The sequence below is a fragment of the Microtus ochrogaster genome, linkage group LG12 (genome assembly GCF_000317375.1).
Source record: "Microtus ochrogaster isolate Prairie Vole_2 linkage group LG12, MicOch1.0, whole genome shotgun sequence".
NCBI classification, from domain to species: domain Eukaryota; kingdom Metazoa; phylum Chordata; class Mammalia; order Rodentia; family Cricetidae; genus Microtus; species Microtus ochrogaster.
In genome coordinates this window covers 3,933,596-3,948,770 of record NC_022036.1, presented here as the reverse complement: position 1 = coordinate 3,948,770, position 15,175 = coordinate 3,933,596, and the positions used below count along the sequence as shown (strand labels likewise).

The window sequence follows — 15,175 nt, the reverse complement described above, 5'->3', positions numbered from 1 at the left end:
TCCCATCTCATTTCTTCCTGCTCCTCAGACGTCTTTCTCTTTATTTTCTCTACTGCAGAAGACACATAGTTCGCTACTGGCTCTTTTTCTCCAGCAACTAGATACCCATGATGCAAGTTATCTTTATTTTTTTGTCTTTTCTAATTCTTACAAAGTTTTTAGGTAAGACAAGCAACTCTTATTTTTATAAATAGAGCAAGAGGGATCCAAAACAATGGAATAAAAACCACTGGTTCGGGTTGTTTAGAGAGTTAAGAGAAAAGTTAGAGGGAGAACTTAATACGACTGATTGTTGTTTGAAATCAGATGTGAGATTTAACATCTCTTTATTAACTCTTTGAGTAGAAACACTGTTTATGAGAGATTGGTCATGATGAAATACAAGTAATAAAAAAACATTTTCTTAGAAAACCACTATAGACATGCACATTGATAACTGTTTTTATTGGCATCCACATTTCAGTATCACATATTTGCATAAATAATAACAATAATTCTAAGAATTTCTGTGCAGAACATGGTGTTGGTTCAACTGATCTCTTTTCTTTCTCTATGTTCTAAGCCTCAAACTACTGTAGCACCAAGAAGACAGTGACACAGTCATGGCTAAGTACAACATGGTGGGCAGGTGATCCTTAAGTCATAGGTTGTTGGGCAAGGTGTAGTTTAACCAATGGTATAGGAGAGGGTAGGAAGATGAGTAAGAGACATCATGAAAGAGACATGAAGACATTTTTATGCACCAGCAAGCTTATGCTTAGTATTATCTGCTCTATAACTGTAATGTGTTATCATTTAGAGTTTGTAGCTGGGGTTCTTCCCCACACTCAATGATTACAGCCCCTGTTACTTTACAGCTAGAAGGGGGTCAGGAACCAGGCACATGGCAGACTAGGATGAAGAAACAGGCCTAAGGAGCTGATTCCTCAGCAGGCTGTGTTCATTTATCTTTACAGCACACTAATTTTCTGGTGATAGCAGGAAATGTGTGGTCCATGAATTAATACTTCATCTTTTAGTGAGGTATGTTAAAAGTGACTGAGTTTTTAAGATAAAGATCCCTCCGCACAAACCTTATGGGTGTGTGTCATGATTTCCATAAAGTCCTCTGCATTTCCAAAGGTCAGAGTGCTTACTTTTAAGTTTTGGGGTGTTAATGTATGAGGGCCTCATGAATTACCACTTCTCATTTATCCACAGCCCATGGAACTGCTTGCTTTCAAATCTAACTATTAAGTCAGTGATTCTTACCCTTTAAAATATCATGTCAAAGTGAACCGGTGCCATCCTGTCATAGCAGTGGAAGATAATATGCATTACAGAGAGAAATCCAGTGGTAGGAGATACTCAGAGGTAGATAACCTTTGTTGTCAGGCATTTAAGGAAGTGCTAGACTCCAAGGCAACACTGACAACAGTTTTTGGTGCTTCAAAATTAAAAAGATATTTTTAAGGTAAATGGACTGATTAATTAAATTAAAATGATCAGAACTGAATTATATAATTTAATGATTTACATTAGTTTTCCAATAGAGTATAATAAAGCTTATTTACTTTGATAGAACATAATTTTCCCTCAATCTAAAATTGAGATAGCATTTATAGAAAGTTTAAACACCAACATCTCTATTTTGTGGTACTGAGGGTTGATCCCCAAGGCCTTGCCCTTGTGCAGCAAGTGCTCCTCTGCTCAGCTGTACCCTAACCCCAACATCTTGGCAGCCCAGAGCTTCCTATGGAGACATTTGGATCTCTGCACCCTAGGTGATTGTTCACAGTGAACAATCAACCACTGGGCAGATAAAGGAAGGCAGAGGCACATGATGGGTGCCACCCTATAGGTTAGACTTTTATGGCCATGGTCCAGAGAAGAGGGTGATCAGTTTCCACAGTCACGACCCCAGATCCATCGTAGGTGTTAGAAGTACTGACCAGCGTTCCAAAGGCAAGCACATCATTTGCTGAGGGGAAAAAAAAGAGAAGCAGATAAGTAAAAAATTTGTAACAGTAGTGAAAAAAAAAATTGTCTCAGTGTAGACCAATTTTGTCAACAGCTACAATGATACAGCTGAGAATATACTTTGATAGATGTTACACAAAAGCAGAATGGAGGAAACACATGGTGTAGGGTTTAAACCCAAAAATTTCTACAATGTTCTCTACCCATTCTTAGAACTTGTCATTATATCATTAAGTGTCCTGGGCTATATATTATTATTGACAATAGATTCATTACCCCCCCCCCTTTTCTTTACTAATTCTAAACTCAAAACACTTATTTGTAATGTGTCATTTACTTTCTTGCTTGCCTGGGTAAGTTTTATTTATTTTTTGATGGTACAGAAATATCATTTTATAAAACCATTAAATTCTAGAAGGCACAGTACAAGTCATAGGGGACAGAAAACTAGATACCTAAAAAAGCATGGAGTTTGGGTCATTATTTTTAACTCATAAAGAAATGCCATGGTGAGCATGGCTTACGTTCTGGAAAATTAATGGGAACACAAAGGTCAAAGCTGACTTTCAGATGTGTAATATCATAGAAGTTACAAACTCAGCTCAAGACGAAGGCAGGAGATAAAAAAATATCCTTCTAGCTGCTTAACTATCTGAGTGAGGTGTAAGTTTGACTTGTGTAGTTGGAGTTTGTATATGTCTTAGTTGGGGTTTCTATTGCTGTCAAGAGACATTATGACCATGGCAACTCTTATAAAGGGAAACATTTAGTTGGGGTTGGCTTACAGTTGAGAGGTTCAGTCTATAATCATGTTGGGACAGGGCAGTGTGGAGGCACACACGATGCCAGAGAAGGAGATGAGATTTCCACATCTTGTACAGGCAACAGGAAGTGAACTGACACACTGGATATGGTTTTAGACATCAAAACCTGCTTCCACAGTGACAAACTTCCTTCAACAATGTCATACTATTCCAACAAAGCCACACCTCCTAATAATGCCACTCTCTATGAGCTTATAGGGGCCTCTTACATTCAAACTACCACAGTATGTGTGTGTATATATATATATATATATATATATATATATATATATATATATATATATATCTTGCAGGTACACACATGTAAGTATTTATTTCCGAAGAGGTTAGCACCTTGGCACAAGTCAGCATCTTCTCCCTTGCTTATTCAGAACATTTCATTTCATCATTGTGCTTTCAAATGACTTTCTTGCAAATATCCTTTGATTACCAGGATTTTCTTGGCTAAAATGTGACTAAACCAAAGTGAAGCAGAAAGTGCCCTTTCCTTCAGATTCTGACTATGCAGTTCATGCTTGAGGGAAACAGTCAGTTACAAGGCTCAGTCTCCACTAGAGGGGGCCTGCTGTCTTCCTCAGGACATCTTGAAAATGCAATTTAAATTCCCAGTACTGCCAAGTCAAATCACAGCACTGGGTGATTTTTTTTTAAATTAAAATATATGTTATTTGCTTTTTGTAGTTGTCAATGTCTTTACTAATGCAAGCAAGAAGCCATAAAATAGAACTGTCTGGGCATGCAGAGTGCTTTCCTATGAACACTACTGTAGTGTGCAGTACACTGCAAGAAGCTTGTTTCTTCTGATCTGGAGCTTTAGGAGATGAGGTTTCTAAGTGAAGGGGATACAGGCATCAGTATTTGCAGACAGACACTGTTACATGATGTAGATAGTGGGGTTTGGGTGGGGGTCATGGTGGGGTTTACAACAGTCTACTTCCTAACTCTAGATGATATCCTACTTCCTATAAGACTGCCCCCACAGCCCAGTGGCTTTCTTAGACATATCCCAGAACTAGGGGTGCAAAGTTTTACAAATTTTGTAGGGGGCAGTGTGGACTTTTGATAAATCATAAGGGCAAAAGAGGATGCTTTAGAAGCTCTGCTAATTTCAAAGAGGAATCTCTATACTGAGAAACTAAGTGCACACAGTCATCTGAAATTGACACAATGTGTTGTAAGTCTGGAAACCAATGAGAAGAAAATCCTAGTCTTAACTGAGCTCAAAAGATGACAGTATAAAATTGTTGCTGTAGTTGACAGCTGTGCATTAATTCTATTTGTGAGGGCTCAGACTTCTAGGCTTCCAGACGTAGGAAACCACATCATGTTCCCTTCTTTTTCTACAATAGGATGCATCTTAATTAGTTTTCAAAGGAGAAAAGAACTGAAATGGCTGTGTTAGGACACACAGGATGGAAGTCATTTCATAAAACACTTTAGTGAGCAAGGCAACTATAATTTAGGTTTTATTCTATAATATTTGCTATTGTATCAACAGCTAATTAACAACAATAAGTATGTATGATAAGCTTCCAGCTTACAGGAAATAACTGAGAGTAGAAACTAAAATGAATAATCTGAAATACAGAACAATCCATTTAAACTTACAAGGTCATTGGCCTGGGTAGAACCTGCTGCTGTTGTGCTGCTAAATGGACATACTGTGCATGTCAAGTTGCCTTCTCAGTACTTAGTCTGAGCATATAGATCAGTGTTGCTGTCTTCTTTGGTCACAGAAGCTTCCTTTTGGAATGAGTTGTGGTTACTGCAGAGACTCATAATTGCTCAGCGTGCTGAGAATGGTTGAATGCTCAGCCTGCAATGGGACATCTGTGTCAGGCCCTCCAAGGCTCAGGGAACCTCCCAGAAGAAAGGGTGGGAAGAAAGCAAGATCAGGAGGAGGAAGAGTGCTGTTGCTGCGGGACTGCGACTTCTGCACATGGCATGGACACTGCTCTCGTCAACACATTATTTGCAAAGACTGCACAAATTTGGATCCGTCAACAATTACACCATGGACGGAGTTTCATATTGTCAAGAACTAAACCTCAGAAATACAAGAAACACTTTTAAGACATTTCCACCTTCTGTTCCAGGTTCTCTAGGGGTGAAGGCTTGCAGAGAAAAAGAATCTTTCTGTCAAAACATTGGGAACCCCTTCACGAGGAGGACAGAGGTGAGCGAAGTTACTGTGGTCTCAAGTTTCTTTTCTTTTTTCTTACTTAGTTTTTATTCATAATCATAAATTTAACTCTGCAATCCAGCTAGACTTGAAGGGGAATGAAGAAAATATGGAACCCAAAGAACTTCAGTGAGAGCAGAGATTACAGGGTACTGTGAGCAGATGGGGCTGAGGGGGTCTCCTGAGCTACCAGGAATGGGCTGGTGGGTAAGAAGCCCCGCAAGTCAAAAGAATTAGAGTTTCCACAGTCGGAAATGGTGATCTTCTTGCTGGTCTTGCCATTCCTGGACCCAAAACGCTCCATGGCTCCCAAAATGTTCATGCCTTCTTTCACCTTCCCAAAGACCACATGTTTGCCATCCAGCCACTCAGTCTTGGTGGTGCAGATAAAAAACTGGGAACCATTTGTGTTTGGTCCAGCATTTGCCATGGACAAGATGCCAGGACCTGTATGCTTCAGGATGAAGTTCTCATCCTCAAATTTTTCTCCATAGATGGATCTGCCGCCAGTGCCATTATGGCATGTGAAGTCACCACCCTGGCACATGAATCCTGGAATAATCCTGAGAAAGGAAGAACCCTTATATCCTTTCTCTCCAGTGCTCAGAGCATGAAAGTTTTCTGCTGTCTTTGGAACTTTGTCTGCAAACAGCTCGAAGGAGACGCGGCTCAAGGGCTTGCCATCGACCGCGATGTCGAAGAACACGGTGGGGTTGACCATGTGGTGAGAGGGGACAGCGGCGTCTGCAAAGCCGGTCTCAGTTTTCTTAACTGGAGAATGTGAATAATAATCCCTACTTCACAGGCATGGTACACAGAATACAGGATCCAATTTCTAACATAAAATAAGTACTCAAGAAATTTTCTCTTCATTTTGATTTCTCTGGCTATTCTACTGAAAGAGCATGATAGGATTGCCTCTTAAAATCAGAAGAAAGAGACACATACTGATTTAAGCAGTTAGCAAATGCCATCATGCAAATGATTAGCATATAGCTGGCTGAGTAGAATGAATTAAACTCACATTTTTCTAAGCTAGCTTCTGTGAAATACTTAAAATCATTCTGGGTGCCGCCTTGGTCATATATATGTATGCCTTTGTTTGTTTTCTAGATACAGTTGGTCCTCTAAATATGTAAGCTCTATATCAGTGGTTGAAATCTGTGTCTGTCCTGGACGTGTACAAACTGTTTTTCTTAGACTTATTTCTTGAACAGTACAGTACAGAAACTACTTACATTGCACTTACATTATAAAAGATACTACAAGCAATCTATACCTTGTTGTGAAGAGTCTAGCTTACTTAAAGTAGATGAAGGGTATGTATAGATTATGTGCAAATACTGAGCCATCTTATCAAAGATGGCTCGAGAATCTTCACCACATGGTACTCATGGGAGTTCTGGGGCCAGGCAGCATGGATATGGAGGGATAATGGCATTTATTAGAGTTTGAACACAGAAGCTACCAGGGATCAAAGATGAGTGTCTCTGCACCTAAGGGTCTCATGTTTTAGTAAAAATGACAAAACAGGATGGACACAGTCATCTGCCATACCCGGAAATAGTGTGTCTTGGCTTGATTACATAGAATCTGATTATCATTCCACATACATGCTTAGCCTTACATGGCAGGTTATAAAAGGTACACGACACTCGGTGTAAGTTATTTCAGATGATTAAACCCTAGGTCAACAGATACTTGAATTCTCAACATGCTCATTCTCAAGGGCTGAGTTCACTGCCCTCTAGGCCAAGGAATATCTAGAAGGAAGTGTAGGAAGACTACTGAAAAGTATAACTTTAAATAAACCAAACTTAAAAGCTTCATGAAAGCACACCCTGCATCTGATGAGGCTAACGAAGAAGTAGAGTACTGCCGAGCTGTGGCAGATAATCTACTTGTATTCCTTTAAAGCACTGCTTCTCCTTCTTACCCTCTTACCTCACATCTAGCCATGCCATCCCTATGGGAAGCAATAACAATGAATGATCCTAACTGGCAACGGGGTAACTGTCAGATAAAAGAAAGCAAAGCACATCCCCAGGCCTACCCACAAATCTTGGCATAGCAGTTAGGACTCCCTGTCACCTGGCTATTTCTTACCTACTTGCCAGCTATTCTATGCAGGTACCTATTCCTTGACTCCATCATGAAATTTCCACTTTCATGGAAAATTTTGTGCTCCCTCCAGGAACAAATCTAGCCTCTCTTCTGCAAATTGAATCCATATAGTCTGAACTCGCAGGTCCGATCCTAGTCTCTATTCACCTTACAGACACTGAATTCATAGTTCTTTGGTGGAAAATGACTTGGTTCCTCCCCTAGACCACACTTTGTCTTAGAGCTGACTATTTAGAATCCAAGTTTAGGGCAGAAAAAGTGCCTCGTGAGCCTGAAACAAGCTGCTGCAAAAATAAGAAAATGATCCAAAACCCATTTGGACATGTCAAAAGGACTGAGTTGCTGGGACAGTTTGAGGTAGAAAATAATACCGAGGGAAATGCATCACAATACATTTAATAACGAAAAGAATCCCCAAAGGCAGAAGGAGAGAAGAAAATTTCTTCAAAGAGGAGTGTGGACTTCCAGGAAGGAATGACAGAAAGTCACTATTTTTCAGCACCCAGTGTAATAACTGGGTCAGGCAGAAGCTATTAGTGCTAAATCACCAGCTGAAATAACGCTGGGGAGCGGGTGATCACACAGCACCAAAGTACCACTCCCATGCTGTTTTCAATTTCAGATGAACAAAGGCAACAGCCAGATCTTGGCACTTTTCAAATGTGAGCCAGAAGATCAATGATCGAGCAGCTTCAGTAAGAGAAGGACAAACAGTGGTCATATGCCTCCTGAGCTGATGCACTTTCATGTAGGTATTGCTCTTTGCTCCAAATGCTTGACCTGAATCTAAAACCAGATAATGAAACTGAGAAAGACTGACTGTGGGGTGAAGAAATTAGCTGCTAGGATGCTTCAAAATAAGCTTTACGAACCTCCAAATTAGTGGAGGGCCTTCTCTGGTTGACAGAGTAAACGGGCATGCCAATTAAAGACAATATACGACTTTTTAAAGTAGGTCTCATATTTTAAACACTTGAAAAAAGCAATTGGACACCTGGAGACTATCTGTTTATGGTCTGGGTGCTGCTGTCCTATGAGGGCTATATATACTTTTGGGTAGCGGGTAACAGAACTTTAGTCATATGAGAAGATATGCTGGTTCTCAGGAGGAGGCTGGAGGGAGCACTGCCTTCTCCTCTCCTCACCTGTTTCCCTACGAGATCAGTTAGTGCCATGGCTGGGAAATGCTCAAATCACCCAGTGCTGTGATTTGACTTGCATTAAGTTCAATTTGTATTGAAGACAATTTGTCAGATCCAGGCAGAGGTTGTATACTTGTATACTTGAGATTCAGCTCCTTAGAGAGGCTTGGGAATCGCGAACACATAGCCTGGGATAAGGCAGTCGGCACAGGGAAGCTGTCCCAGGACAGCCTTTGCTTAATCTTTGATGTAAAGGGTCTGGAAGCTGACCTGCACTATCCGGGAGCTGCCCAGGGACAATGTGAGTGAAACTTGTTCTTATGCATGCCTCTGATAGTCACGCGGTGCCTCCCTCTGAACCCTGACCGCTGGACACTTCCTGAGGTGAGCACTCCACCCTTCTGTAGCCTAGTGAGGAATCATGAAATGCAGGAAAGCAAGGAAGGCCCACCCTTCCTGTCAGTCAGCAGTCCCAGTCCACCCAGCCTTGTCTCGGACTCTGCAGTCACAGACCCACACACCCTTGCTTGAGGCCTGGAAGACGCTTTGGGATTTCTGATGCCCTCTTATTTTTTTTTTCCTTTCAATATTTTATTTTTAAATTTTTACTTTTTTACTCCAACTCAGCCTGCTTTCCAATAACACAATTATACCAGAGATGTTCTGTGAATTGGAGGAATTAAAACTAAGTATTCTATTTGGAACCATCTTCCAAGATCAGTACTTTCAAATGTTTAGATCTGCCGAAAATAAGCAATATCCATGTTTCTTTGTTAAAAAACATTCCCCTATATGTTATATTAATAGTATGTTCAATTCACACCAGGTTCTCTGGCAGTTAAAGAAATAATCAGAGTTACTTGAAGGAACAGAAAAAGTCCCCAGTGTCTATGAGACAAAAACGACAGCTCATATCCATAAGATATGACCAGTTTGCATGAATTATTTTGGCTACACTGTATAAAACTGCCTGGAAAGTTTCCTTGTGAAAAGCTAGCATGAGATTTACACTTGTACGCAGAGAATGCTGACCCATAGAGTACAAGGACTGCTCTCCTGAACTTGGGATCTGGGACTCAGCACAGCCTCCTGTGCACACTGACTTGCCGGAAACTATCCACACAACTGTGAAAATTGTGACAGAAATATAGTAAGGATGACGTCCAGGTCCAGCTATAGATCCAGGTCTTCCTCCCAGGCTGGAGAAAGCGCAGGTCATTGTGTGAAGCTGGGTCTCAGGGCCACCCTGGAGAACAGAGAACTGAACTTTCTATTCTACTACTATAATATCCTATGATTTTTGAGGAAAGAAATTCCTCAGGCGACCTCAGCATCCATTAGAAGATGCCAATAATATGTGCTGCAGTTATTTCTCATCCAGGTAAGGTGAAGATGGATGAGTTAATGCCTGCAAAGAGCTCTGACTTCTCCAAAAAAAGCACTGAAAATCTATTATATCATCATTTCATCTGCACCAAGGAGGCTTTGAAGTCACATTTGCTTCCATCTTTCAAATGTCAACTGAGATTATTATGAGTATATCAAAAAATGCAAATGGCACAGGAAAGTGAAGAAAGATGGAGAGATGTGAGGGAACACAGAATTAATGCATAATGTCAAATGTGCAGCTGGCACCTAACTCCAATAAGTGAAAGGCATAATTCCTGCTCCTCAGAATTTAATAATCAAACCAACTAACCTCATACAGGTAAACAAAAAGCAACCAGCATAAATATGTGGGGTGAAGGAGTTAAAAGGACCTTTACCGCAGGATGCTAAGCTACCTTCCTCAAATCAGAGCAACGAGAAAAGGAGCCTTAGGGTTTTCATTGCTGTGAAGAGACGCCACGAAGACAGCCACTCTTATAATGAAAACATGTAATTGGGGTGGCTCGCTGACAATTTCAGAGGTTCAGTCTATTATCATCACGATGGGAAGCACGGCAGAGTGCAGGCAGATGTGGTATTGGAGCTGAAAGTGCTACTACACCTTGCAGGAAACAGAAAGTTGACTGAGACACTCGGTGGTATCCTGAGCATAGGAATCCTCAAAGCCCATCCCCACAGAGACACATGTCCTCCAAACAAGGCCACACCCACTTCAACAAAGCCTTCTAATCGTACCATTCCCTATGAGACTATGAGGGCCAATTACATTCAAATTACCATAGGAGGAAAAAGAAAAATTGGAGACATTCTTGTGAAAAACCAAATCAGAACTGTTGGAAGAACAAACTTGTCTGCCTACGATTTGAACCAATCTATTTACCTGGTTCTACCCCAGCCTATTTATGCCTCATGATTATGATGACTTGCCATCAAAACCAGAAGGACAGATCTCACCTGTGATCACTAAGTACTTACAGAGAAACAGGCTATTTCATGTGGCTGCAGCATCTGGATTAAGTTTTCCTGTTGGGAAGAGATGTAAGTTTGAAGATACAGAAGCCGTGAAAACCTGTGTGAAATTCTGCTGTGGATTGAGACATGAGAAGAAGTAACCACAGAAACAATGTTCTGTGGCCCTAAGAGAAGAGGGAGGGAGATCTTGCGAGTCTCCTCTCCAGACACTGTTGCCACCCTTAGAGGTAACATAAGAAAATGCTCTCTCACACACCTCGAAACTGATTTCTTGGAGCCCATAACTTTCCCTGTGGCACTTAGGATATAACGGTGGCAGTTGTATGCACTTATGATATAACGGTGGCAGTTGTATGCACTTAGGATATAACGGTGGCAGTTGTATGCACTTATGATATAACGATGGCAGTTGTATGCACTTCCATGAACTGTTCACTTGTCCTCATGTTCTGCCTTAACATAGGATGTGTGATCTGGAACGACCTTACCTCCTAGCTTCAAGGCTTACCACATGCAAAGACAAAGCTGTTCCTACGTCTGCTCGTTTCAGTAGCTGGACTTAAGGTTCTACTTTCCTCCTGCACCATATGGCTTAGGCAATGTCTAGAGTCAGCCGTCTAAATCCACACTCTTTATTTCAAGGTGGGGGGAACAAGTCCAGATACCTTACTGATCTTGGACACAGCAGTGCAACTAAGTCTCCAGACTCTGGTGTTCTGTCCTCTTTACCATGGCACAGTCTGTGTCTTCACCAGAGAAACCGGGGAGCTGTTGTGGATTAGTTGATGAAAATTAAATGGTCCGTATTACTTATTTAGTACTTAAATTAGTTGAAAAATATAACTGTGTTTTTAAAGTTTTTTTTTCAGTGCCTGTAGACTGACTTAACATTTTAGGTTTGAGGCCTGGAGCACAAATGACTCATTAGTGTCCTGAGACCATGGGATTCAGACACAAAGTCTTTAACTGAGGAACTTTATACTGAATATTTTTATTATTTTTTCAGTACCAGTTCTGTTGTAAAATACTGAAGGATGTATTATTCTCAGTTCTAGAAAATATTGGCTAAAGTAGCCTTAATCATCTTTATAAGGAAGAAAGAGGCCATAGTTGCTACGTTCAGGCTCAATATTCAGATTTCAGTAAAAATACTTTGCTACATCTATAATATAAACATTCCATAAAAATTAAAGGGGCGGGAGATGGTTCAGTGGTTAAGGGCTATTCCAGAGCACCCAGGTTTAATTTAGGAACCCACATGGCAGCTCACAAGTGTCTATAACTCAAGTTCCAGGGGATCAAACACCCTCACAGGAAAACACCAATGTATATAAAATAAAAAACAAACCAGCTATTAAAAAATTAGAGATGAAATTCAGTAGTCTATCTTTACTTTTTAACGTGGGAAAAGCATTTCATGATACAAGAAGGAATTATTGCAAGTCTTTACTTGTAATTCTAGGGAAATAAATTTTGTTATTAGAAAAGTGGTAAAAAAATTCATTGTAACTAAAAGAATAAAAATGAAGGTTTTCAAAAATTTTCTCATTAATGTCAATGAAATAAATTGGAATTTGGAGAAAAAAAATTTTAATATTGAAAATATTTCATCAAAGCTGAGCTATACTGTCTTTTTTTTTAAAAGGGAACCCTTATTTACTGTTTTCATTGTTATGCAGCCATTATGTATGCAAATACAGTTATCCCTTTAAAACTAAAATGGAAATTATAATATGACCCAGAACACGATAGTCTAGGAAGCAAGCCCCAAATGTCCTCTTTGGGAACACTTGCTATACAGTGATATCTTTTGGCCTGCTAAGGCTACTTCTATATTATCGGAAAGAAAACTTTGGGATTGATAATAACTTAACACAGTTACTTTTTCATACTGTCTTTTTATACAAACTGGCATGATGATAAGCCATCACGTCCGAGGCTCAGAAACCCTATCTATTGCACTTGACATCCTATGGCTCGTGTCTCTGTCAAGGTGAAAATTATCTCTAAGATTAAAGTATTCCTTTTCATTGGCATGGCTGTATAATACAGTTGGATCCTACAGATGCTGCTCCCGAGTTCAGGTGTCTGACAGAGTGCTTCAGGTGTGCCTCGCAGCCCCTCCTGCCTGCAGCCCCTTCTCATTCATGCCTGTGGCCAGAGAGTGGTGGAGCTCATCTTGCTTCAGGGTTTTCATTATTCCTGTTTTATTTTGTTCAGTACTGAAATACTCATCAGCAGTCAATAAAGCTTCTTAACTACATTTGTCATTTCAGTGAGTCATTATCTTCTATTTTAAATTTCTGAATCAAAGAGAAATAGCTGCATTAAAAATTCTTCCAGAAACTCCGGCTTCTCTTTTGAGTAATATTTAGCCTTGCATGGCTTTTGCAACATGTAGTGGTGGTGGTAGGTGTTAGGAGCAATCAAGGTAGTTTACATAAATGATTTCACATGTGACAAAAACTGTAATGTCAAGGTGAGAAACAATCTTCTAAGTGTTTGGTATTAAATACGTTGGACCTTATGTTATGCACCAGGCTTAATGCTGCAGCCTCCAGATGCTCACGTGTGGAGCTTTAGTGCACTAGATCACACTGGTATGGTATGCTTCACAGGTAACGGGCTCACTCCTTAACAGTGTGGTGGGCTGCAGTTAGTCAAACCACTAGACATGGAGCCTGTGAAAACTGCGATGCTTGCTGTGGTGCGTGATAGATGCACGCTGCTGGCTTCTAAGCTGAGGAAGAGAAGGATCTAAGTTCGGTTTTGGTTTTGCCACAGATCCAGTGAATAGAGGAATGCACTCAATTCCCCGTTAAGAGGCCACTGTGACTACATGAAAATATTAAAGTAACTGATTAACTTCTGTCTGTTTTCCTCCAGCATGGTGATTTTACGGTATTTCAGGGCTAACTCAACTCAAAAGAGAACAGAAATACCACATCTTGCCATGCTGCCTTTCCTTAAAAAGAGTACAGAACATTCTCATCGGGTGCTTTCAATTGCCACTTAGGATGACATTTGTATTCCTTCCACTTCCTGGGAATATTTTAACATTTTGTGAAAATATTACCATTGTCCACTCAGTATTCATATGGTTTATTACATAGGGGAGCAACCCGTAAGGGTAAAGTGGAGACTTGTATGTACAGTGGCAAAGGATTTTAAATTACATTTGTGGTAATTTTCTTTAAGTTTATTGTGAAAATCTTCCCATACTGCGCTGGATTTTGTTATGTTTATAAGTAAAGGAGCAGACTGACTGCCTAAAACTGCACTGATGAGGGAAGGCTGGAGTGTTACAGGTCTAGAGGCCAATTATCTATTCGCAGGTTAGTTTTAGCCCTAAATCGTCATTTCCTGCCCACATCTGTGTCTGAATATCATGTGGCTAGGATAAAAACCATTTGGAATCTGTTGGCCTATTAGATCACTAGCTTCCACCAACCCCTAAGCTAAGATTGTCAGCAGAGAGCATCTCAGGCCTATAGAACAGCCTCCTCCATCTTGCTGTAACTGCCTCTCTGATGCACCCATAAATGTATTTTAAACTTCCCTTGATCTATGACTTTCTTTGTTCTGTAAAGGATAAAACTTCACGACACTGCTTCCATGTGGCCCCATGGAATCTAAGGTACCCAGGTCACAGTCATTCAAAGTGGCTCCACAATAAACTCTTACTCCTTGTAAGGTGAGAGCTGTGGTTTTTGCACAACAGCTGTTTTCCATTCATACTGGAGCTATTCTTTATTTTTTTTTCAACTTTTTTTTAAATAAGAATATCAACTTCATTTTTAATAAATTTTTAAGAAAATAACAAAACTACTACCAACACAAGAATAAACTAACTTAGGAATACACAAAATACTACTCAGGAAAATAATCAATACACTCAAAAACGCAGACTACCTATGCAGTAGCCACACTTAGTCCAAAGGTCTGTAGACATCTACAGGGAGGGACACATCAAATTTTGTGCACTTGGGTATGAAGTTCTGTAAAGAGCAAAAGTTGTGCTAATCAGTTGGAAGCTAGAGTAAGTGCCCTTGGGTGGAAATCAGTCCTGGGAGGGCACAAGGTGACCCGTGCACAACTCTTCTAAGTGTCCTCCAGCTCCATCGGCACAGCATCACCACTGTGTGTAGCTGAGCGGCAAGGTTTGAGAACTATAGGGGAAACAGCGTCTCTACTGTCCTTCCCTTCCCGTCTAACAATGTAGTACCTAGGAGGCGTGGACACGTGTCCTTGCGTGGGCTTGCCACGGTGGCCATTCTCTCCACTCAGGGAAACCACAGGTCTCTCCAATCCTGATGTGCTGCGAGCGACATTGGTGGATGATGAGCTGCAGTCCCCAGAACCCATTCTTAAAGTGGGCATGGCAGTGTAGGAAACACATAGATGCTTCCCACTGGCCTGCCCAGTGCCAATAGGCTGGCTGCGGTTAGCAGGTGGCTTGGAGCTTGCATATTGTTGTTGAGTTGTGCTACCACCAGCAGGCTGGCCAGCTAGAGAGGTTAGGTCAATTGCCGCTATTGAAGTACATAGATTCCTCATAGAGACACAGCCATCAGACTGAGGCC

The 15,175-nt window shown here is 40.7% G+C and overlaps 2 protein-coding genes across 2 annotated transcripts in view; both read right to left on the bottom strand.

The window, feature by feature from the left end:
* Positions 1-362: 362 nt before the first annotated feature.
* Positions 363-15,175, bottom strand: part of Tpk1 (thiamin pyrophosphokinase 1) — a 355,540-nt gene continuing 340,727 nt past the window's right edge. Inside the window, exon 9 of the mRNA XM_013352468.2 lies at positions 363-1,960. Within this exon, the coding sequence (XP_013207922.1) occupies positions 1,842-1,960 (119 nt within the window). The 3' untranslated portion in view covers positions 363-1,841. The remainder of the gene's footprint in view (positions 1,961-15,175) is intronic.
* Positions 5,108-5,686, bottom strand: LOC101998999 (peptidyl-prolyl cis-trans isomerase A-like). The gene has a single exon (XM_005363840.1). The coding sequence runs from the start codon at positions 5,684-5,686 to the stop codon at positions 5,108-5,110; it is 579 nt and encodes a 192-aa protein (XP_005363897.1).

Bases quoted from the DNA above. Each gene is read 5' to 3' on its own strand.
- LOC101998999 (XM_005363840.1), bottom strand. From the start codon at position 5,686: ATGGTCAACCCCACCGTGTTCTTCGACATCGCGGTCGATGGCAAGCCC.